Here is a 26637-nt window from a genome sequence, read left to right as displayed (position 1 = left end):
TCGAATCTCAATTAATTTTATGCTCCCTTTAATTCTGAGAAAAAGCTAACAACCACAACCAATGAAAAATCCCATCTTGTGGTTTCCTTGCCTCGCAGAGATTGCAGTTATAGTTTTCGATCAAAGTGAGCCAACTGATATGAACTGATTGTCAAACAACTGTCACAGTATTGATAGTCCCGCTAAAGTTTCTCTCTGGCTATCTGCATTCGTTGCTAATATTTTCTTCTAGTGAAATAGACTTTATCCGTTGTCCATCGTAATAGTTTTATGGGCTTAGAAGGATTTCCTCGCCTTCGTGTGCCTTCTTCTTACCTAATCAACTGTCCAACACATGACTTATCGCACAACTTCACTCTCAACATAAAAAAATGCAGAAAAACAGGAAGTGTTCTTCCCTACCAATGAAAGGGAACTTCGAAGAGTCCAAGCGTTGTACAAGGGTTTCGCCGGACTTTGGTATAGCTTTCAGTCTAATCTATTTGACCGAAAGGAAAAATTCGTTCGAGTGCAGCCAGCGTGCTATTTGGATATTATATGGGTATACGTGCCAACCTATACGATGCTATGGCGATAGACGTCTAGGGTTACACTGAAGATATAGGCGGAACTCTCCTATCGCTGTTTTTGATTTAGCAGACATTGCTTGTGACGTGGTAGACGCTTCTTTTTATTTTAATTACTAGGAGAAATAATTGAGATAGGCAGAGCCATAAACCAAGATACAAGAAAACATAACGTTCAACGGGGCCACTCGTTCAAGTTCAGTCGAGTTCGGCCGATAAGACGAAGAGATTCTTCCTGTGTACAAAGAAGGCCTGCCTGACTAAGCGCTGAGCTTTAGATTTTCAGATCTGAAAGTTAGTAAACCGTGCTGTCAATGCCAGGCAAACCTCCCGTCAAAGCAACCTCTGCTACTCGTTGTCTTGCTGCGGCTCCTCAATGCTGTAATGGGTCTCTTAATGAGTGGAAACTCTTCGAGCAAGCGCGTACGATCTGAATCTTTCAACAGTCTATAGAGCGAACAACTATGCACCGTCCAGTTGCTATTCGGAGTTCGGCGTTCGGTTGGATTAGTTGAGATTAGATGAAGCATCGGAAGCTCGTTGGGAAGGTACGGGTCAACAAAACTGTTAATGTATCAACGAAATCGATCTTTTTGGCGAATGGAAATGAGGTTATATATAGGACATAGTAGTGACATTGCAACTAACGTTTTTTAAAGGTGCTGTTATGTCACAAGAAGTCGGCAGCTTGGCCTTGGTTTCAGTGCTTGTCACACGGTATTGAAGTCGTCCAGCTTGCGAAGTACATGAACAGCCAAACAGGCTGGTCAATCCATTGACAAGTAAAGCGGTCTTGGCTGGATCTAGTGGTCGATATAAAAGATAATTCTGGGCGCTCTGGAGTCAGATCATAAGGCTAAAACGCCAACTGTGTTCCAGTATTATGACTCCTGGATATAAACGACATATTCTATGGTCATTTAAGATCTACGGATAATTAAGGCAACGCTTAAAATTCGCGGTAAGAAACAACATGTTTTATTACACTGGCCAGATATGATTCAGTGAAGTTTTCTGGTTACACATTTTTGCTAAATGCACGGCGGGAATGTCCCAAACACTCATGCACTTTTTATATCTCTTTGAGACCTTTGATGCGTATGAATCTCAGCTTTCGATAATATACTACCCAGAATCATTTGACGTCGATATTTTATACCGTATCTACGACTCTCATGTGTTGCGGTTTTAACCCACTAATGCAGTCGTTTTATGGACTGACTGCACTTTCCAAGTTTCCGTGTCTTCGTGTTCTTTCTTATCTTTTTGATTGATGACAGAAGTCCGCTTCACGCAAGAACAATTTGATTGTAGTAATTCGTATATCATAATATGATTACAGCGACCGAAGCGTAGCAGTAGGCTCGCTCCTCCGAGAAGCCCTTTGCTAACAGTGGGTTAGGCTCTTCATAGTTTGCACTAATTTACCTAATATAATGTGTTAGCTCTCTTGCTTATTTAAATGCTGCCACTCTGTCGTACCATGATCCAATATAACGAATGATAATAGCTAACTTCTTTAACCTTTTGAGCACTCTGGACCAGGATGCTTTCTAGGAATATTGTTTTTGTAAATTCGTTTCGACGAATCTGGTAACCCTGCATCGTTTGAAGTGAGCCCCTTTACCTGCGTTTACCTAAAGCCCTATCCGACGAGCTCATAGCATGTTTATTCGAATCGGCGTCAGAGACGACAACACCGTTGATCGGTCATTTGAATTCACAGAAATCGCGAAGCATTTTGCCCAGTAGGCCAAAAAAAGTCAGGAAAAGGCATTCCGGCTTATGTTGGCCTGTTAGTCATGCAAAGGACGGGATGGGCAAGTGTGCAAAAAGAGCGATTTATTCTCTTCCGATTTACCCTCACCGTTTTTGCCGACTCAAAAGCCATACCGTAGAAATGATCGCTTCAGAGAGCTAACCGAAGCGTTACCACTGATGGCAGGCTGAGCACCGATGAATGTGCATCGCGTACTTGCGAATTGAATACATGTTTCTGACTGGAACTCTTGGCTGTTACTGCAGCTCGATTTGCAGTTGGGTCAGTCCAACTATTTCCCTTTTCCCGTAATCGCCAACCCAGTAAGTAAGTGGGAATTCGACGAGAGCATTGCACAGCTGAGAGGATCAACATCATCAAGCAGCAGTAAAAAAAAGCGACGAGAAAGGGTACCAGACCTTCTCCCTTTCTTTCTGAAGATCTTCACTGATTTATGGCCACTGTTGTAGTCGTTGACGTCAACCGAATCTACTAGCGGTGCTCCAGTAGGGTCAACTGAGAAGGACAGGTAACAGCAGGCGAAATTAGGTGCAGGTCCAGAACAGCTCGCAACAACTCCTTTCTTGAGAGACGTAGATAGCTTTGTTTTGTATTGAAAACCGAGACTCAAACGCAACGATTGGTTAATTATTCATGCCTTCTCCCTCAATCTGGTTTCAGCGTCCGATGTTTATTCTAGCTAACTCATTGAAGTTGTTCTTCATTGTTGTTGTTTTTAGTGTTATGGCTTGTACAGTCTCAAAGTTACTCGAAGACTGACGTTAAGGCTATAGCTGCGGTTCTAATATACGGCGTAAGAGGTGCTGATGGATGAAAAAAGCTTTCTTTGGACGATACGCTATAATTATTGCTGATGCTGGTGATATAGGTTTATTCGTTTGTGCTGCGTAAACCAGTAGTAATAATAATACTAGTCAGTATTATTATGAGCATTACTTTTACTATGGAACTTAGAGAAAACTTGATTGAACAGACGGAAGCACAGCGATAGGTAAGGCTGAGCTTGAATCTGCACTAATGAAACTTAAATACAGTCAGTCATTGGAGGTAATACGGCCGAACACACAGCCTGTTGGACTTAAAGCACGTTACTGTATTTCTATCGCTATATTTAAAACAAATGTTTCACCAGAGTTGTACTGGAGGAACAACTCCATCGTCAGAGAGTCTCTCCTGTGGGAGCTTCTCACATGGTATCTGCAATCGTTCGAGTGTTATATCTTAGCTAAAATTGATTTCGTTATCATATGCCTAACTAAAAAACGCAGTCTCGCCATTTTCTAGAGAAACTTGCTTGGGGCAGACAGAGCTGAAAAGTGTAGTAGTTTTTCTAATACGCTATATGCTACATGATAGTAGCACATGTACGCGAGTGTTCACTATACAAAACTGCAGATAGCTATATCAGTCAGCGTCCTCCAAAATGGTCACACTAAGCACATATGTCACTATTAGAGGAACGCTCAAGATGGGCGAGACGCACTTCCGCAGGGCGAAAACCGGGTCGGCGCATTCTCATCATGAAGCTCATCGGTTTTTGGAGAACTGCCGGGTCAGCATGTCGACTACTTAAGGACTCAGAGCTCCAAGCTCGGGCGGATAAGGATGAACGAGTGAGAACAAGACGACTGGCTTTAAAGAAATAAGCGAAACTCCAAAGCTTTGCTTCCAAGTCGAGGACGGAGAAGCGGCACCAGTCCACCTTCAATCTAGATGAGCTACTAGTGCTACTATTATTGCCAACATCGGTATCACAACTGGCTTTAGTTTCTTTTGATATCACAGTGTGTCTGAGGGTACATGGAAGCGGTAGTAGCAGCAGCAACACCAGCAAAAGCGGCAGCAGGACTAGAAAAACTGGATGACGCGAACAAGGCCTGCTCCAGCGAAGGCCTTTAATGGGTTGGTTGCTGCGCAAGACAGCAGTTGAGGGAAAAAGATCTCGTTTATTTGCAAGAGTTTCTGTAGCATGGAGAACAAGCTGACGTTTGTTTTCATAGCACCGAAGGGCTTGGTTGTGAGGGAGCAAAGATAGAAGCACGGCTTGACTGAGAGACTATCTAGCTGATAGAGTAGGAGAACTCAGTCTGGCTCTTTTGAGCTTCATTGTGCAGCCTGCTGCTAGCGTCGTTCTACTATTCGTTGTCGTCATGTACGCCGTGGTCTTCTTTTTTTTACGTTCCTCGCTAATATCTCATACGGTCAGCACAAATTCCAATGAAGCTCGTTTCTTTGTAAGCGACCCGCGACGGCTGCTGCGATCGCCGCCACCGTCGACCATTGCCGCGAGATGAATGCCCGAGGCAGACGGCTTTGCTAGGCGAATCGCGTCTTGCTGCCCCGCGACGTAGTCACCCTTCAACCTTCGTTGGCGAGACGTCCGAATGAATGGTCGCTGCCTCTTTTTTTTTTTCTAGCGCGACCATCGTACTAGAGCAGCGGCAGCTGCCGGGGTAGCACAGTCATTTCCCGCTCTCTTTTCACCGCTGCCTTCACTACCGAGACGTCTCGCCAACGTACTGGACCCCCTACAGTTATTAGCAATTTTGTATCTTGGTACCAGCAGCATAGCCACCCCCACCTGCCGGCCGGCCGTCTGTCGTCGTCAGTACCTATTGGGTCGCTGTCCTATAAACGGCATCACACACCAACTACTAACCGAGAAAAAAGACTTTAGGAGAACTGCCAGTGAGCAATAGAAGCGAGAACAAACTTGTACAGGAAAAGGAATACCACAGCTAAAAAGAGAACAAGCGTAAATGGACATCAAAAACAGCGGACAAAAGGAGGATGAAAATGTTGGCCCGCTTAGTGCACGAATATGACAGCCGACGTTGCTATGGACAAACGAGAAGCCTAGGCACCGACTGCGCTGATTGCTAAGAGCCAAACCTAGGAAGCCTACGTTTAAGCATAGGTTCAGACACGTAGGAAAAAGCCTGTGTCTGAAAGAGGGTGAAGACAAGCGAGAAGACAGAGTCGCGATGAGAGTGGCCGGCGCTGCTGCACATGTTGTGAAATCGGGCATCCGGGACCTGATAGCGATGACGAGGGATGACGTATAAAGTTTACTATTTTAATCGCAGATGCGTAATTCCAGTTTTGCGGTCGGTTTTTCCTCTAAATATTCGCGTTTTTGCACTTTTTATCGTTCAACGATCAACAAAAAGAACGACGCGTTGCTTATGGAAAAATGACCTCCAACTTGGCGTTTGCCGACGTGTGAAGTGGCTTCTTTATTTTGCAAGCAAAGTGGCCGCACTTAAGTGTAGCCCGTCATGCCTGTCACACCGTCCAGCACGTCCTTGTACCCATTCAAAGACGCTTTATTCCATGGTCAGTCAGTCGCATCCGTGTGATGGCGGTCATGTTCATCGAAAGGAAGTGCGTCTTGAACTTGCAAAGCCAGAAGCAGACTAGAAAGCAAAGACTAACCTGCAGCTGTTATCGCCTCCTCTTTGTTATTTTATTCTATTTTATTTAATTTTTATCCTATATTAGAGTGTATTTGGTGTCCGTCCTTCTAAAATAGGGCTGGTTGCTGCATTGAATAAAAAAGACGCCAAAACATCTTAGTTACTACTGTGCGTTTCCGCTCTATATTAAGGTATATCATTTAACAGATATATCTTTGTGAGCTTCATGCAGATATTTCATTCTCCCTAAAAGGTGTTCGTCTTATGTGACACTGTATGCATGCAAAACTCGAACAAACGGAAGACGTAATAATGACAATGATCTTTTTCTGGATAATTGTCGTATTTCTCTGTCATTCTGTTTTCCCTAGTGACTTCTGCTTGAGATGCTTCCCTTCGTTCTGTGCGGCCGAGCATGAGTGTGAACAAATTTAATTTCGAAGGCGTTCGCCTGTCACAACCCCACCGTTAGCTCGCCACTGTCCCAACTTATTGAGCCATACTGGAGGGACAATATAGAAACGCAGCAGGAAGAAACGGCAAGCCAAGGAACATTTTTTTCGCTCCCCTAACATATTTATCTCTGCCTTTTATCTGCCACAGCACTTTCTTCCAGTAGTGCACATCTAGGCAGGAGGGCATCGAGTTTCCTTGCTCCACACAGGCATGACCACAGCTTCGTGCACAAACGAAGTAGGCCGACCATTCTGCACAGCAACGATGTCTAGTATATGGCGTTACAGCATGGCCCAATTCAATTTTGTTCGTCTATTGTTCCTTAATAAAGACGCACATATAGTGGCTTATATTCAGTGCATCGTGTGTCTGTGTATTCGCGGGCATCCGTATGGCCCGTTGGCCGATTCTTTAACGGAAATTGTACAGCGCTCTGGCTATCGCAAGGTTCGTAGCGGAGGCTCCTTTACAAACGTCTACTGACGTTGACTTTATTTGACAACGCTAGGGGGTTGTCCCTGCGTCCACCACCGCTGTTGCTGCTGTGGCTGTTATTAATATCTGCGGTAGGAGCAACGGCATAAACAGGGTTGGCGCGTCCTCTTTAGAGACGGGTTTTTTGCAATCACGTTGTGGCAGTCTACGGGTAGTGACGGTGAGTGTGGTTGGATAATGATCTGGTCACCGTGATCGTGGCAGTAGTCGTTCATAATCTATACTGGTGCTATTGTTGTTGTTGCTGCTTCTGCTGCTGGAAAAGCAAGAGTATCTGACTGTATCTTGTAAATACAATTCTGAGTAGTACAAGAAAAAGCTATCCGCCTCGATGCCCGTTACTCTCAAAGCAGGCTGCGAATCAGCGTAGCAACAACTTTTCAGACTAGACCCTAGCAGACGGAGCTGATCAGAGGTTAGATGGAGCAGCGATCCAATCATACGGATTGCCATGTGTCATTATATGTTGATGTCGTACACTTCCCTCTGACTTTTCACTAAAGTTAAATGCTATGTGCCTATGAATGATTTTCAATTTTTCATAGTTTGTGCTCGTTTGATTAGTAACGTCGACCTCTGTAAAGATTCAGTGTTTGTTACAAATATTTAAATTACTCAACTGTTTGTCTATTTTTGATCGAACTTCATGAAGCCGATTATAAATCGAAAGTTGCTCAAAAGCCGACCTATATTAGACGACATATTTGTATCGATATAGGAGTCTGCCGTTAAGTGAAGCAGTAGACTTAGTGTGGCATGGGTATGCTTATACACTCATTACTTCATCCTCTTTGTGGATTTGAAAGTACAACGTGGTAGTAAGCTACTTAATACATTTAAAGCAATAACCGCAGTTATTCGAAGTAAGCTTTAGGCTAATCTGCTGTGAGCCGTATACTGCTCGCAATATCCTCGTTTTTTGAGTCAAATCCATACCTGATCTGCCCTTGTTGGTCATTCTGCCATTCTGATGTGTCGTTGGCTATTCGGGCCAAGCATTATTAGTCCGTCGTTGTGTCATTGTGTACCGCATGACAGCTGAATGATTCAAGAAATATAACAAAAATCATAAGTTCAGAGCACGAGATAGCAGCTCTTATCTGATAATGTAAGCTGATGATTTGCGTTACATAATTTATCCTCGAGATCACGTTCCAAGCGAAGCGTTTTTGCAGAATTAGAGTTCGCTGGGAAAGTTCCTTGGGGTGCAGGTATTGTTTAGATGGAAAGGACACGTAAATTGCTTCTCCTTTCATTTGTTTTTGGTTTTGCAGCCCTCTAAATCTACACACGGGAAATTTTTACTCGAAGCTTTGTTCATATGACAGAACCACCAGAAGGCAGCCAGCTGAGTATTCCGTAACGCAAATAGAAGTGTACGAACCGCATTCGACGGATGAAGTTCACTAACCTGAATCCCATGTTTTCGAGATGAATAAAAGGAACGTTCTTCATAGGGATAAGGCCACATTTTACACAAGTGTGCACTTTTATGTTCAGCTTGGAAAAAAAAATTGAACAGTCTCATTAAACGATTAAAAGAACAGTTGAGGTAACTTCAGCATACCGGAACGTCAGTCAGTGGCACAGTAGAACGTTAACAGGTCGCATTGGAACGTTTTATTTATAGAATTGCCTTTTAAAGAAAACATTAAGCCTGAAAGAAACTACATCATTTTAACGCTTAGGTAACTTCAAAGTACACCTAATGTACAAAATACCTTTGTCCATTGTTTACAATTACTCATTTATGACTATAGAATGAGCATTAATATATTTCCCTAGCTGCTTTTTCGCCTAAGGAAAATATGTATCCATAACATAAAACTATTCAAAGAAGATTCGAGCGGCTCTCCAGAAAAATACAATTTTCTCTGTGCACTTCCTTGTGATTGGGCTCACCTGAATCCCCTTTTATTAAAAAGCCATTGTTAAGCCGACTAGCTTGATCTTTCATCGATATCCTTCTAATGATAGGCGAGACTGTACTACACCTGATCAGTATTCCTGCTCTTTTCTTCTTGTCAATCGCGCACAAGTAGTTCTAAACCCTCGCCCTCTTTGGTTCTTATTCGCAGTCTTGTTATCTTGAATGGCTGTACTGGTGATCTTATACCGTTTGCGCCTACAGTAATCTACCGCCATAAGCGAGATCCATCAACTGTGTATGCAGGTGTCACGAGGCATTGTTCGGTTATTGCAGATGAACAGTTGCGCTCTGGACCTGCGGTTCTTGTGCACACCAGATTGGGAGTACATAATTCTACGGCTGCCGAAGCGGCATGATACAAGGTTAAGGTTGAATGACGTAGTGGGCGATCTGCGTATTCTCAGAGACAACATGATTTATCTATGCCCCCGGCCACTATATGTAAGTGTCTATTTTCACGTTCCTATGTCGCCTAGGTCGCCAAGCATCAGTCTTGTGCAATGACTAGACAAACTAAAATAAACAGTACAGAAGAACAACGTCTTCAAAGTTCAGCACTAATTCACATATGTATTGTACAGGATTAGAGACGTGATGGAAACCATGCGGAAAAAGCATGCTACGCACAAAAAATTCAGCTAGTCTATTTTTGAGCAACATCGGCGTGTTTCTGGCGGAGTGGCGCGTTGGGGGTTTATTCGATATCACTGAAGAGCTCAAAGACATTCATACAACAGAACAACAATACAAAAGTGAAAGGAAGCGTGTGGCTTAGAGAGTTCAGTTGCGAAAAAGGACGTTGATAACGACCTACAGCCAATGGCAGACTGAGTCCATCAATGGCAGCGAAGGCGATGGATGGAGTCATCGAATCCACCAAATAGCTCAACTAGCGACGAGCCCGTGAGGACTTCGCATGGCCAGCAAATTTAGAAACCCTAGCAGTGATAATAGACGCACGGGGCCAGATAGGGTACCAACGATGTCACAACATAAAACAAAAATTAAACAGGCGCACACTATCATTTGGTTCTTGTTAGACTGTCTTGTTTAATGCATTTATTATTTGTACAGCTGCAAAATACACACAGCCAATGTCAGTGCTCTACGCACCTTTTTAGATGCAAAGCTGCTAAAGGAACCGCATGAATTTCGTTTTATTCAGCCAATGTGGCCTACCTGCAAGTTAGTCAGATTCACTGGTATGCAAGTCGACGTTACGAAATTCCTGCGACGCTCCTGAACAACGCAGAAAAAACAAGAGATTGAGAGATAAAGCCAACAAACGAGAAACGTTTCCCAGCCGGCCACCTTGTTCCAAGTACGCTAACAGGAGAAAGAACGGCTGCTCGTGGCTTGTTGGAAATTCATTGAGAACGCGGCACGCAGTAGTGGCGAGAGCATCCACTGCTTTTCTTTGAGCTGGCATCTTGGCTCGACCAACATACTATCCCTATCCAATGGGTCGACTAGTAGTAGGAAATTGGGGGTGGCAGCACCCGCGTAAAACGGGGGCACTTCGTTCGCAGCATCGCAATAGAGTTAGCACACGGGAGAGAGGGAGCCGTGCCGCATAAAAATTATCATTTAATTTAGGTTATTCCGTCTCTCTTCCTGCGCGAGCTCTCGCTCTGCGATCAGGGCGGCGCGCACCCTAACTGACAAGACGCTTTTTTCGCTGGCAAGTGTCTGGCTGCGGCCGGTCGGCAAGCTTCGTTGCATTCTGGCTGGATGGCCGGTTAAAGGGGAACTTTTGGGTTTTGTGGTTGGTAGTGCCATTCAGAGAGATGGAAAAAGGACGATTGCTTTAAGCGACTGAACGGCTCATAGCAAAACACTACACTGCTGCGATAGCAGTGGCGGCGTCGTCGTCGTTTGAGTCTTTCCAGGACCCTGTTTCCACCAGATCTTTTTCTCTATCATAGTTTCGAGCAAGTGCATTGCCCTGCGGCGTTTCACACGAGCGCTTGCCAACCGAGGTGGGGGAACACTCATCAGGCTAGAACCCCCCTCGTTCCCAAATCCTTTCTCACACTATCTTTAGGCAAAGGGAGTTGAAACAGGTCAGCCTAACGTCAGACTAACGCGGTTATAGGGTTAGAATAGTTCAAACGGCTCGGATGTAGTCGAAAAAACAGAAGTCAAAATGCTTCGAAAAAAGGTTATAGGTACGTATGTATGAATTGCCGGTTGCTTTTCCATTTAGCCAGCGGTTTCTCGTTTCCTGATAACGGCAGCGACGACTATTGCTGGACAGTTTACTAGCTGAAAATAACAAATTTACTATATGAAGAATATATATTGCGTTAAATGCACCTCCAAATATTTGTCCTGAATTGAACGGAACTCATATGAAGAATTCAAGTGATACTACATTAGATACATGTATATGAAGGGGGAAACGATACCATCTAGTCTATGAATGATTCTAACCAAACTGTATTTGTTGTTAGTGTAATAGGGAAATAGAGGAACTCATTAACAGAGAAACTCGGCTTGTTTACTCTTGATATTTTCCAGCTGCTACAATGTTAGTGTAATGGATAGCTAAAAAGATAATTATTTTATTGCCCATGTCTAGTCTCTTACGCCTCTCTTCTAACGCTGTAGATAGGTCTATAGGTAAAAACCTTTCAAGAGATATGCTTCAGGTATACCTGCATAAACACAGAGTGTTCTAATTGAGCGAGAATTTTCGTTGAATAAACTTGCAGCGACGCATATGGATGGTTTTTTCCCTTCATTAACGCTCCCATATTCATGCTGATCATTGTAAAAGAGGTTCCGTATCGGTTCAGCGGGACGTCCGTTTTTTTTTGAAGAAAATATTGCGCCCCTTCATTATTTTGGGGTCATGCACTGTTCCCTTCATATAAATGTTTTTGTCATTACTATCTTTTGCCTACAGCATTATTGCACTCTGTCAAATGCAGATGGACATAAGGGAGACAGACCTGAAAGCGCGCGATGATATACCGTTTAACTACGCCGTAGAGTACAGCATACAGGACATGTTTACGCAAAAGATTCCATTTCATATAGCACGCATTACTATCAACAGATGATGAATGTTTTGCTATGCATAGATTTTGGCGGTATCGCCACGATAACTTCGTTTTGAGCTGCTCGGTCATCGAGCTACCATGTCCATTCACCGTACCTAATTTACAGGACTGCGATCGTTATATAAGTCGAATAAACAGCTACCTAATGGCGACGTTTGTGACTTGATTGACTTCAGAGGTTATGGCGAACATTTTCGTGATCACATTCTAGTATTCACTTGCTAGCCATCCCTTGAGCTCCACTTACTCCTGTTTACCCGTTTTCTTGTGACACAGATCGAGAGAGAGTCATTGGGGTTTATGCTCGATATATACCGTCAGCGATCCGCGTTGGCAAAGAAAAGATACGACTTTCCATCACCAATTCTTTTTCAGATCAGACACCGGCTCTGACGTTGCCGACAACCAAATGGCAGCTATTGACGTCGAGTTGGGACAGACGGACCATGCAGCAATGCCAACGAATGGCAATCCAACTCTTTTGATAGCTTAGCCATTGCCGAGAGGGATCGGGAAAGCGGAACGGTGAGACAGCGAGGCGACGTTCAAACGATCAAAGCTAGTGGCAACAATAACTCTACTACGGTAGAATTTAGTGCCCTCCAGTTCGTTGGTTGCTGCTTGGCTCTCGGCGTTCGTCCGTTACCCCAATGACCCTGACAGCCGTAGCTGTGCCGCCGCTTGCAAGCTGATGGCCTTTGACTCGCTTCACCGATGGATCGAATGAAATGGTGAGAGTTAACTTTCCTAGATCCGTTTGATTTCGTGACAGAGGCTATACGGTGCTTGCCACTACCAGCCGCCTAAAGCAATACCAATCATGGTGGCAGCCTTCGTACTACAGTAGAGACGACAGTGCACTAGGCGGTATCGCGCATCTTTGAGTCTACCCCGTTTAGCAACGGGAGGCGAGGGTAGCAACGGCGACCTCTACGTCTGACTGAGATTCGAGATTGGACTAGAGTTGCGACTAGAGGGGGGGAAGCTTTCGTGTGCTTCTTGGTTAGTAGCCGTAGCTGGCCATTTTCTGCTTTGCTTGGCAGCACCTGCTGTGTTTGTGTGTGCGCTTGTTAGTGAGTGAAAAAGAAGTTCTTCACTTCTTGTGCCCCTGATCTCTTCTACCATCAGAGTGACCAAGACGCTATCTAAACTGAGCAAGGCAGCTGACTAGAAAGCAAGAGAACGCCACGGCAACGTTAGGGAGGGGGGTTTCGGCGTCTAAAAAAAAACTTTGAAGCTTGGCAGACACTGCATGTATAAAGTAGTAACGGTTGTGGCTGTCCCTGGACACAACTAGACTAAGTTCAAGGGGCATTCGGCCATATGTCGTGCGGAGTGCGGCGACCGGCTCATGAAAGCTAGACTGAAATCTGTCCTGCTAGGTGACCCCCCGAATTCTGCATAAAATCTAACCGAATATACATCGCCAACTACAACTATTCATTTGTGGAGGATGTGTGCATGAACAAAAATAACACTCAAATATTTAAGTGTAATAAAAGATTTTACTTGATTATTTGTAGCGAAAATTAGCTGTCGTCTTTCATCAACGGCCTGTTCATTGCCGTGATTTGAATCGATCTCATAGGATTGTTGCAAAGAATTGCGGCCAACAATTATATAATATATTAAAGAAAAAACTACAAAGAAATTTCAAAGTAGACCGTATGATGCGTTTTACAATGATGATTTGACAGGAGCACAGTTTTTTGGACCGTATACTGTTTTTTCGAAGTAATAAGTATTCCCTCATAAGCGGCTTACATCCATAACGTGTTGCCAGAAGGACGTTCGCTGCGTTCGAATTGTTTTCAGGTACTCGTGGTAGTGTGTCACGGTAATATTTTGCCGTACTGCAATAGGCAGAAGCAGAAACAATCTTATGTAAGTGCCTTGTCCGGGTCAGTGACCAACTGAGAGATTACCATTCGCGGGACGAAAAAAAATTTCTGTGCAAAGATACGATGTCTTTTTAAAACGAAAGCAACGATCGTGAAACGTTTTAAGAAAACCCGTTAGTTGCGATATTCGTGAGTTTTTCGACCCAGAAAACCAACCCTAACGATTGGGCGACGTTACCCAGGCGAGACGCTGCCTTGGATCGACCTTCAGTCGACGGTTCCGCAAGAGGTTCCACGATGGGCTATATTGCTAGTAAGTGGTACAATCTAACGCAGTGATCATAAAACTCTGTGTTCCGTGACGTGAAAAGCGTGCCCCTATTTGCCTCGAATGTGTTTATATCGGAAAAACGAAAAATTACTAGAACTCGATGGTATAATCCGAGTCTATCCATGGATATTTGTATGTGTACTACAAATCCTGCCGACAAAAAGTATAGCTCAACGTAGATTCAGTAATATCGGCTCTTGAAGGCGCTGTTTCACCTTGTCATTCGCTCCTCGTGTCGTTCCTTTAGGTATTTCAAATAGAATCTCGCCGTTGGTTAGCTATTGATTTTTCCCGCGTCTACATGCCTGTCGTATCGGTGTCTGCATCCGGAGTATAAAATCGGATAGCGAAAGCCTTTGCAGCTTTTTTACAAGCCGTTCATTGTACTAATCCCTGTCCATCATTTGTGTGTGTCTACGGTAGGCAGACTATTGAGGGAATGGGTACTCCGCCTAGACGTTTTTGGCTACCTACGTTATTATCAGCACTGTTGCTAGTCTAGTCCTTCTACTTCTTAGTCACTGGATATCTATAGAACTAGCTATTTCTAGGGGTGGCTAATTTTACGTAGCAGATTAGCCTTTGAATGGGTGAGCCCATGTCGGCAGCTCAGCAGTGGCAGCCGCAAAGAGTTCCGGCCTAGATGCAGCTTAGTCAATGTAAAACTGTCATACAGATGATAGAAAAGTAGGGCTATGTTACCAACGCGGCCTCCGTTTCCGTCAAGCCAAGAAAAAGCCAGGCGCTGGGGGCTTCTCTTTGTACTGTTATCTCCCTGTTTGTACGCGTGAGATATTGATCGTGTCATGCTACTACTACGTGCTAGTGGTCTTCTGCTCGAGGCCAGAGGTGCTTTCCTTGATTTCGTCTTCGACAAACCCCAATTTTATATAAGTATAACCTTCTCCGCTTGCGCTGTCAGTGCGAGATGGCTAGGCTGGTACGTGGTATAAACATAGAATAGATCACATTTTAATCAATGGATCGAAACAGGATGAAAAGTTTGTCTTTCTCGCTCAATCCTCCCTTTGATAAAATACTGTCTGAATTTAGATTCTATTTCCGGATATGTTTCTATCTGCATGTGTACTTCAGTAGGGAGGATTACCTATGTAGCTAATTCATAACTTCGATTTTCACTAGGATAATAATAATTGTATTTACGTTGCAAAATAGGTCGGCAAAAAAAAAGCTTGTATAAAACCAATATGGCCAATAATATTAAATTGTGTTGCTTATATTTGAAGGGAAGAATATAAATACACTCGTTTGAGGATCTGCGGCGTTTGTCTAACCGACAATAAGGCGAAATAAGAGTATTTCACGTAAAATGTACTCAAAAAATAAAGACAAATCAGACGATATCAAGCAATCGGATGCTCTGAGAAATGTATGCGTAGTTAATGAAATAAATTTTGTATCACCCTTAAGCATTTTTAGCATCGATGGTTAACGTCGTTTCTTTCATGGTATTAGCCTGTACGCTGAAATGTATGCTAGAACACATAGTGTAACTGGGAGTCATGTTTTAGACATTATGACATACTGTATTACCATTACGACTAAAGACGTATGGCTACTTACATTCACTTTTATAGCTTGTTCTTGGTTATGTTATTTCAATAACTGCCTTCTTTGAAGAAATACAATTAATAGTGAAGCTTAACTTATTAAATAAAGCAAATTTTCACCAACTCATTTTGCATACTTGCCTTCGAATTTAGTTTAATAAGATGTCACTGACATAATCATGGTAAAAAAAAAAAAACTCGTTTTATGTCGTGGCATACTAAATAGTTCTAACTAGGTAAATGTTCCAGTGTAATGCTCTTGCCGCATAGTTACAAAGAGCTCGTTACTTTAATATGACTGCATTTGAAAATTCCCTTGGAAACGCGATGATACTTGATAAAGGCTCCATATTTTAGTCAAAAAGAAAAACAGATAGGTTTCTACTGAAACGTTTTTAAGTCTCTTGACCTTTATGTTGGAAGCACACTTTTAGGGAAATGGTGTATTAAATAATAAAACTGCATTTCACACGATGCCAAGGTCATTTTCAACAGAAGGGGGAGCCTTCAATCCCTGGGCTTAGTGCTTCAGAGACCATCGATATATTTTCAATGCTGTAATAAACTTTATGTTCGGTAATTACGGAAGTGGTATTTACACTGTTACGTAACGAAGTCCTCTCAATTGTTTACACGAAACCGCTATAGGTAGTATTAGTAGGCAACATGTTAAGAGTGCAAGCCCGTTGTTTAGTGCGATGAGCTAGGATCGCCATTTTCAAAGGGGTTTCAGAACAGAATTGATCTGATTTAAGATGGTAGTCGCTAGATATCCGGCCGACGTTGATCGTTATTATACTCCTCTTGAAAATTGTGCTATCATACTCGAAAACGATAGCGTTTGATTTTAACAAAATACAGAAGCGAGATATGTAAAACAAATATACTACTAGAACACATACAGTACAAATTATCTTTTCAATGTATTTAGATTCCGAGGTTAACAAATAGATGCGTGCAAAGAAAGGCTACCACAAACTACGATCGTCCTAAATCCAAGACGGCAACTTAATTGTCAAATAACTATCTTTGAACCTAAATAACAACGTAATAGAAAAAAAATTCGGCGCAAACATATCTTGCTAATACTGACCCTAACTCAAGTTTTTCTCTCAACTATTAGCGTGATAGTAAAAAAGCGGATCGCCATATGCGCTTATGTAGGTAAATCGGGAGATCCAGCTGTCACGTATGATGAATAACTTCAATGATGTTCTGCGTTAATACGATTTGTCTTCTTTTTTTGCGTGTCCTTTAGCTTTTAGATATCGTTAGCTGTTGGCTTGATGCTGGCAAATAGGTACATGAAGCATCCTTATTTGTCAAACGCGATTCATGTCCGTGCCCTCACACGTTATACGAGCGAAGCAAACTCCTGTCCGCCCATCTAAGAGGGCTACGCAGGAAAAAACGACGACCTAATTGTTAGATTGCCGTTTTTGTCGTAGTAGCGCTACAACTTTCTGTCCCGCAACAGGATACTCCAGGCTGTAAATGTAAATGAAGACCTTTATGTGAATCTGCTCATTATTTCGGGTTGACAACAATCTTGCTGCAATCAACAACTGCTTGCCAGATTACTGCCAGATCGAGAGCTGGCGTGCTTGTACTAGCATGCAGGTTAGCAACGACTACATTACACTTACTTTGTTTCCCTAATCTGTCGTGCTGATTAGTCTTACAAAACATAATGTAGGGCCACCTTCTGTCAACGTATTGCGTTCACAGATTGCACCCTACTGTTAGGTATACGAAAGTCTACTCATTCGGCTTTATCCAGGGACGTGGCGACCCGTGCTGTACTAACGTGTTAGCAAAACAAGTTGGCTAGACTTTGCCAAATCGAAAGCTCTTCGATCTTTCGAGCGCAACCTGTGGATCAGTGACTGACTTGTAAGGAAGCTGTCACGCACTCTCCAGAAGTAGTGATATGAAACGTGAGGATGTCTCGACTTGTTACTACCTGTGTGGCTGTACATGTATCAACGTGTACATGTGTGCTTGTGTATGAACTAAGAGAGCTACAAATGCAGGGCAGGCGAGGCCACCACAGGCCGCGTCTGTGGCGCACTTTGCTTTGATTTTCGTTCTGGTTTCGAATTCATTTTACGGGCAGCCGAGCGTAAGTTAATTCAGACGCCGATTGGGATGGACGAAGCACGCCTCACGTGCAGTTACGTATTACATGAGCTAGAGGACAGCTGGGGACAATAGCCAGTCGGTCGTGTCACGAATGAAGGACGCGCCGGTATACGTTCGACGCTGCCTTTTTGCCCCTCTTGCTTTTTTATTCTTGAAATTTGCTTTCACTGTCGACTTCCAGCGATGTTAGCCTCTGCTGCAATACACACGTCTCACAATGGTTTTGGACAACAGACTCTTTTAATGTTTATCGTAATCGTGTTCCAGTCAAGTTTAGTCTGTCGTAAACGTAACAGATTGACGCCTTTGGTATTGCATCTAGCCACCCTTTTCTGCCAATGAAAATATGTTGTTACTAAATGTTACTCCGACAATATATTGTGTGTTTTATTACTCACACAACATATTTGTTGATTGGACATTGCTACGTGCGTTGTAGGTTACTTGATACCTGATGTCTGTCCTGATCAAGCAGAAGGCTGTGGTACGCCAGTAGCCGCTATCTGCCTATAAAGGTATATGCCTATAATAGTACGTGCTATAACTATCACACTGTCTGACTGGCCGTAGCAAGAGGTAATATTATTGTTATTATTATAATAAGTGCATTGAGTTGGCAGTTTCTCTCTCGCTCTCTCCCTCTCATCTCGTTTCGTTCTCTTCATTTATGAACTCGCTTCCGGTTGTAGGTTGATTCCGCGTCATGTCACGGCACATCACCATCTCGAATACTGAACATTAGTTCAGTAGATATGTCCGTCATCTAACGAGTGCTACATATACCCATTCTACAGTAAGCTTGTACCTGCAGCCCCACACAGTTAGCAACTGCGTACCCTTTTGTCTGACTATGAAATAGGCTATAATATATGAGACTCTGGTTGTGTTATGAAGGACGATTGCTTGAACCGCTGATGGCTGAACGGTACGTAGGCACGCGAGCTGTTTCATTTGCTGATGGACCATTTGCCATAACGGCAATCATCTCGTAGCCTGTTTCTCCCATCTTCAAGTACAGTATAGACACTGGACATATCGCCATAATAGGCCGCGATATTCTACGTACGAATTGGCATAAACGTGAGTAAACACGATAGTGTGAGATAGAGCCATGCGACTTTGCTAAGAAACAGACGGACATCGACTCACGGACGTATATTCTCTGTGTACACGGGCACAAACTTTTCAATTGTTAGGGCTAAGATATCTCTGATAATGGATTTCGATAGATTTTCCGTCGAAGGAGCTGAATCGAATCGTTTTCTGGCCATTAGAGTATTATATGATAGAGATATTACGTAGGTCAATTTTTTTTTTTTAATTTAACAATTTCGTGTTTTGAACAGACTTTACAGTATACACGAGTTTTCATAACAAAGAGATCCCCAGTGTTTTCAGTTTAAGAATATAATAGGCAATGGCTTTATTTTGAAAACTCGTACATTTTTAATTTTTCAGGCTTGTCCACTTTCTGAAGTGTACACGACCCCTTGTACATATCGAAATTTGGGATCTCAAATTCTTTGTTAAGGAATTGCAACTAGATTCATTTTTTCATGCTTATAACGGATTTGATGTTGAAGAAGACATGCACACGATCGTGCTATTTGAAAAGTTCACCAATCAGGGACGGCTTTCAAAAATCTTCTTTGTGGTTTGCTGCTCTTCGTCAGATGGAAGGTCCTCTTCTACAGTCTTTTCTTTATAACCACTGCTTGTGTTTTCCTACCGTATATAGTGAGTCACTGCTAGCCAAGAAGTAAAAGCTTGGCGAATTTTTTCGATCTGTATTCCCCATCTGCGTAGCTTTGCTAACCCAGGAAATCTACTCAAGAATCAACCCCCCTCTGTTCGTCTCATCGTTTTGTTTGACTGCTGCGCTTTTCGAGATGGTCCAAGCTTAGGATCCAGGGGCCGAACATAAAAACGAGAAAAAAGGTGAGCTAAGCTTTTGCACGCAACCCTACTCTCGTTTGTCCGGTTCATGAGCGCTGAAGTAAGCATAAATCGGTCGAGTGACGCGGTGAAAATTCCGAGGTTTTCCTGGCTCCTGTTTGCCACTGAAATCAACAACCATGACCGCTTGTTCCTCCGACCCCGTCGCTCATTCCGCCAAAGACACATAGCCTAAAAGCCATAGCAACCCAAATATCGGCTAGCTAACAGGAAGCTTTTGCTTCCTTTGCTTTGGTTGCTTTATCTAGTCGGCTCGCTCATTTCCATTGCTTGCGCAAAATTGTCTCCGATGCTGATGCGGCTGTTCAATAGAGCAGACTACGATAGTGGTTGTAGTCGTGTGGATGCGGTGACACTGGTAGCAAGAGCGAGTGTGAAAGGTAGCGCCCTCCGCTGTCATTGCGACCTGAACGACAACGGCGGACCTGTCTGTCCTCTTTTTCCCGACGTATTCTTCAGCCCTTGGATTCGCTCTACGAAACTAGCCGAGCGGTAGAGAATTCGCCCCAGGAGACTCGTTCTCCTGTGCTCGACACCCTCCAACAAGTGAAGGTGCACTCGCGCAGTTTCCGACTTTCTCACACTATTTGGATATCTTCAGGGGAAAAGTAAAAAGTTCAATAGGGAAAACAGATAAAAAAAAAACATAGACACAGGAAATAAATAGAACGAAGGATCAGAAGGAAGGAGAGGTGGTGATGCGAAAAGGAAAAGGAGCAAGGGATACATGTAGAAAAGGAGTGCTACGTAAGAGGATCCTACTATCTCGAAGGACTATATGGCGGCAACAGAACCAACAATGCGGCGGTTATACAGGAGTGCTTTGTGTCTTGGAAACCAGCTATCAACATGATGATAGGAGACAAAAGCGGAGATTTTGAGGGAATCTGAAAACGCCTCATAGAAGGATCAACTCGACAACCTTTATATCTCAACGAGTTCGGCTGCCGATATTCCGGTTAGTCAAGAATAGCTAAGCAGTCTCGTTTCGCCTCATTAATATGGCATTCTAAACTACACAGAGTTGTTAAAGTTGCTCTATTTTGACTTTCTTCTTTTGCTTTTATCAGGAAGACGCCTGATGTCAGCCTGTCGCCTGTTCCTATTTACAACAACTTAGACATAAAAAATGACCTTATATTAAAAGCGTTGCCTTTTTAACTTGATCTTTTATTCACTAGTAAGATTTCGAGACCATTGCCAAGCACCTGCAATATTTTGGCTACCTATGATTTTTCTACAGTCCTGTATGCCTTTGCTACTTTGCGTATACTTCAATGCTTTCTCTACCAATAAGATTTACAGTCGAGCCATGGAAAATAAACCGGTGTGCATCGCACTGGTTCTGCTTCTTGCAATACTCTACCGATTTCGTCCCTGATTCTCATAGTTCTTGAACAACGCAAAGCGTAGTTACGCTCATTTTTATGAGAGAATACCTTTGGTTATGTAGCACCATTGGTGTAGCTCATCAGGGTCCTATCAGTGAACACGTGCCGTGCGGACTTCTCATAGGGGACAGCTTTCCTCGATGGACTTTGTGATCCGACAAGCAACTTAGTTAACTTAGTATATTGATTGAAAAATCTAGAAAGCTCCTGTCATATTTAGATCTAGCCCGGAAAAAGTCAGAAAAAATAAAGAGCAAATTTGATTGTGAATTGTGTTCGTTCGTCTTCGACGAAATCAGCCTATAGCGTTTCGTTGCATTATGATGCACCTGTACGTCACGGGCTCAATAGCTATGACACCAAACTGAGAACTAATCAACCTGGTTGGGTCGCAAAGAGTTCAAGCTGCAAAATCAATTTAGTTAGTTACATAGGCAGCAGTAAATAAAAAGCCAATCCTATTAGGAGTAATTGCAATAATCGTAATAACTAACAATATCTCATAAAGCTATCGTTTTCAATGGAGACAAAAATAGATACCTATATATCTACTCACAGATATTATACAACCTATGTGGATAAAAGAAAGTTATATGTATTCCTCAAATCTAAAACGTATTTCATCTATATAACCCATAACGAGCTATATTCAATAATCGTAGACATATAAAAAATCCAGCAAACTATATTATACTATTTACAGAAATAAATGTTGGACCTTAGAAGTGAAACTTAACTTTAGTGTCGTTTTCTAAAATTTAGACAAAAATACTTAGTTTTATCTAAACATGCTTAAAACATTAACTTTTGAAATTAAACTTTCAAATTGTCCGAAAGATTAGTGTTTTACGTTACTACACAAATCCATATTGCTCTACCAGCGCAATGCTTAAGAGCCTAGAACAATAAAATTTCTTATTGCAGACATTATGGAAATGACAAAGCTTCGATCTGTTAGTTCCAGCCATTGTTCTAAACATAACTCAAATTTGATGGAATCATTTTCGTTGGGTCAATCGATGTAACGTTATAGTATTCGGCACTAAGGGTTCTTTCGGAAGCAAATCCTACCAGACTTTTAATAGATCCTAAATGGTTAACCGATTCCTTTGAACGCAACTATTAGCTTAAGTTGAACATTCAACTTAAAAATTAAGACAGAACCTAGGCAAAATTCTCATTAATATTCATTCGCTTAAAAAATATGGTCTGATGTTTTATCTCGTCCATACGATCGCGAAATCATAATCATATCTTTCAATCAATGTTCAATCAAGGCTTCGCTTCCGCCGGAGTGTTTCACTTGCGAAGGATAACATTAACCGGCCGCATCGATCATCTCCCTTTGGTCTGATTAAAATAGTATTCGATTGGCTTACTTTCTCAATTACAGCATTTAAGAATACAGATATGTCCCTCTAAAAGAACAATGCCTTTAGTTTTTGCTCCAAACATTAAGGCTACTTTACGTTTTGTAACTTTATGTCCATATTTCTAAGTTACCTTACGGCCTTCAATATAAATTCATTGCAGCACAGGTGCTGCGTTCCGCTATAAATGTTTTTTGTATGCTTGGCTTACACGAGAGTCGTACATGTCAGGGAGTGATAGGAAGCCATTCCCAGGATGTAATACTAATAATAAGAAGTCCGTCTTACCGAACTGAAAAGAGATAGAGCATTGTAACAAACGTACTGCTTCAAAGAAGATTATTTCTCGAATGTTAGTGCTGTTCTTGACCTATAGAAATGTGAGAGGCAACCTATTCGCACAAGGACATGCATATTTTTATAAGAAACCTTTTATTTGCCAATTAATCACGCGTGAAAGACAATACTCGGAAGTAATAATAGTTGGCCGTGAGGCTTGCGTCGTCCTATGTGATATTACATATGGTACAGATAGCTATTCGTATACGACCATAGTTCATCATAAAAGAAAAGAAGTTACTGAAGAAGTACTACGATAAAAATAAGGAATAATTACCGAGTTAATTCCTATTCACTATGTTAACACTTTACACTATCCCCTTGTCAATTGTTGTTCCAGGTAGTCACTGCTGTATAATGCCGTCGGCAGTAGTAGGTCACCATGACAGTAGAGGGCGCGCGAGTAGCCGAAACAGCGACACCAACAAGAACATCGGCCGCCTCTGCAGCTGTAGTGACGGAAGCGTCATTGATAGAATACGTAGCTTGACGTTTGATGGTCAAACGCGACGAATACAAAAGGAACAGCATCAGCAGCAGCCACAATTACAACGGCAGCAGCAGCGGCAGCGCTACAACCGATCTTGTCTGCTACGCTGTGGAACATTTTTGACGTCCTTATGGTCGGCTAGAATGGGGCTAGGCAGATGGCCAGGTTTCGCCCTCGTCGTCTGTCTTCTACTCGGGACTCTGAGCAGCTCTACTGGAGCTTCAATGACTTTGAATAACGCCGGAACCAGCTCAAGTAATTCAAATAGCCATGACGAAAACAGCAGTGGACGCGTAGGGCAGAGCAAGAGCCTTGCTGCCCCCAGCACTCTTTGCCCACCCAGATGCAAGTGCTACCCCAACAAACAGGCTAGTATTAACAACAATACCAACAACATGTTCGCGTGCAAGAAAGAGACAGAGAAACAAAAAAGAAGACGAGAGTTCAAGCGATTGGATGACGACACAAGCGCAAACCGCGGACCTAGTTTTATTTAGTTCCAAATATCTAAGTTGTTGAGGTAGTGAATTATAACGATAATACGTACACATTTCGATTTGGCTTAATGAGAGTTTATTAATGACCTAGAAGCAGCTGCTTGATCGGATTGGGCAGATAGTCAGGCGGGGGATCGGGCACTTATGCGTGAAGTTCAACGTATTTGAACTTTTTTTTTATATAATATGGCAGGTTTGATACATTTAGCCAGTCGATACAATGGCGGAGTAGACGAAACTGCTTGATTATTTTAAAGGCACGCATGTGGGTTCTGGCTGCGGAAAGCATATTAGTCCTGATGACACAGAGATGGCAGAAAAGTTGATGCTTTCGCTATTGATGTAACTCTTTTGTTACATAACCACGTTACGAATAAAACTGATTTTTTTATTACACAGTGTTCCATGGGATGTGTTAAGGAGCTGACATTTTTTTGCGTCATATTTCTTTTATACAATGAAAAATCCATCTAAAACTTTTGTGGGTTTTCAAATTTTTAGGCGAGAGCAGCCTCTTTATAAATATACCATTTTGGGCTACCCTGCCCATATGCAAATGAATCAAGAAAAGAAAAGTAGGTGGGCCATATTTTCGGTATAGACAGAGATACTCTTTAATCTTGGAAATGGTTTAGTCGTCTGCTCGCGTCCAATGTCATCGACACACTAGTTCGCATTATCGTGCATGCACGTGACACAGTTACCGCGATTAAGGATAGAAACGTGACGATCTATCATAAGACAAAGCTATCTGATCAGCCCCTGGCAAAGTACTATAGTAGTACCCTAAAGTATACGTACCCTACTACGTACCGCTACGTTTATTAACACCACACGTAGTTAATGTTTCAGTTCGAGCGAATAGTAGAAAATCGGAGTATTATGCTTAATTCGTATACGCTCTAAATAGCCGCTCTAATGATCCTGTACTAGTAGTTCTACAAGCATTTTGTACCGCTTGAAGCAGAGTGAAGGAAGACACAATTTGCTACAAGCGCTGATGCCATTGTGTGCGTACCCGTCTTATCACATATGGACTCTTCTCGCATAGTTATTTTTGCCACTGGCTGTGTAATCGTTGCACGCGAAGATCGTGTCTCGGCAGGCGACGAAACAGGCAATGTCGAAAAGTCGGGTCCAACAATAGTTTGTTAGCACGAGTAATAAATACACCCTTTAAACACATAGCCCCAGCATTACTAATTACGTTTGTCGAAGCATTGAGCTTAATGCGACCATAAAATATTTTTTACTTTCGTTATGGTCGACAAAATACTATCTCGATATCTAACTAAAGATGAATACTAAAACACAATATAAAATCCGGTTTATTTACGGAACTACACTTTGGCAACGCTTAAGTTTGCGTGAAACTCGCAATGCAAGAATCGAAAGCGCGTCTATAAGACTCGTATTTTTTGAGACGGAATATTTATTCGACCACGTAAAATTCGAATTATATGTCCTCTCATACTTCATACGTGGCCTTTTATTCTCCCTTAAGCACCACACAAAATGCGTCCTGCCTATAATGATTTTACTAGTGTGACATCTGCTCTAAGTTACAACATCTCCTAAGTAAAGAGAAAATCTGTCACGGGATCTTGCGCCATTGCCTCCGGCAGATTGTAGTTGACCAAACGATGCTACCATCTGTATAAGCGCGCAAGCAATAAATACGTTTCAGTTCCTTGAAAGAAAATTTGAGAGTGAACTTACGTTACTTAAATTTAGGCTAGTTCGTTAAAAAAAAGTTGCATTTGTGCAATTATAGTGGTTTATTCTTATCTCATAGTGTAAAGTAATGTATTTAGCAATTGGTTCCCGTTTCCATCAACACATCCAATAGCATCGTTAGGTATTATTCTACCGTACGAATCGTCCTCAGGGTAAAACGATATCTGTCTATGCCCGGGTTCAAACCTAAGCCACAACGTATCTCTAAGACTAGCAGGCAAATACGTAACCTGCCAAGTTATCACAGGAACCGATCGACAGGCAGGGCTCGATGTTTTAAAGAAGATTGTTAAAACATATGGCGTATTAGACGATCAGATGTTCTCTGATGTTTCGAAAAAACTGATTTACTTTTTAAATTTTTTTACATATGAAAAAGCACAGAAAACGTAGCATCGTTTAGAACTCAGGTTAACGGCTATTCAATTTTTATGCATTTCATAACTAACTCGTGTCCTGTGATAAGCATGCCTTGTAACTTCTTGCTTCATCTCCCACAAAAAATAACAGTTTACCACGAACGATACAAATTGCGAAAATATTATATTTTTTAATGAAATTTCTGTATCTGTTAGAGGCCAACGGTAAGGGGCTATGGGTGTTATGCCGCCGAGCTTAAAGACGACAACAAAATACAAAAACTTTCGAATTGAATACTACGTTCCTCTCTGCTTGTTTTTAGAAGACACAGTTTGCAGTTCAGTACTCCCTCATCCCACCGACTATTTAGTTAGTCCTCTTTGGCCATCTGCCTTTCCCCCAATGTCTGGTATCAAGTGCCTATGCAACTACTCTTTTAGGCATTCGTCTGATCAACCTTATGCAGGTTAGCCATGCTGAGTCCCGCCGTCGTAGGCGTGCCACGCAACCAGTGAAGTCGGGTCTATTCTGCCAATCCTTTGTCGGGTGTGCTTTTGTTTGTGAGGGTAATTAGGTTTAATGTCCTATACCCGTTAAGTCTTCTGTGTTGACGCATGTGATGATGGGACTGCATTTTGGTGTGTCTGCTTATGTAGGATGCTTCTAGTTACGTAACCGACTTGTTTCCGCTAGGCTGCTGTGCAGAACATTTTCCCTAACAAAAACCTATGCAGCCTACTACAGCCAACGCCCTGGAGGGCATCCAACGATACAAAGTGCAGTTTGCCCAATCCGTGAGAGACTTCCGAAGTTTGTGTTACTCCTAGAGTTGTGATCTACGGTGTTCTCTCGGGGCACTGTCTACCATCTGTGTGCTTAGACGTTTACTGACTATATATATATA

The 26637-nt window shown here is 42.5% G+C and overlaps 1 protein-coding gene across 6 annotated transcripts in view; it reads left to right on the top strand.

Annotated features, from left to right (window-relative positions):
- The window catches only part of LOC111247569 (uncharacterized), a 65004-nt gene that overhangs the window by 17060 nt on the left and 21307 nt on the right, over nt 1-26637 (top strand). For 3 of the 6 annotated variants that reach the window (XM_086983402.1, XM_086983406.1, XM_086983401.1), the window contains exon 2: nt 22990-23507. In XM_086983402.1, the coding sequence (XP_086839528.1) occupies nt 23007-23507 (501 nt within the window). In that variant the 5' untranslated portion in view covers nt 22990-23006. Of the gene's footprint in view, nt 1-12083; nt 12440-22989; nt 23508-26637 lie in introns of all 6 variants that reach the window. The other 3 variants (XM_086983403.1, XM_086983404.1, XM_086983405.1) reach the window with 2 other exon arrangements.

Source organism: Varroa destructor, unplaced genomic scaffold (genome assembly GCF_002443255.2).
Source record: "Varroa destructor unplaced genomic scaffold, Vdes_3.0 BEIS01000003.1, whole genome shotgun sequence".
NCBI lineage: Eukaryota > Metazoa > Arthropoda > Arachnida > Mesostigmata > Varroidae > Varroa > Varroa destructor.
Note: the sequence above shows the minus strand (reverse complement) of the source record. Positions and strands in the feature narration are given on the sequence as shown.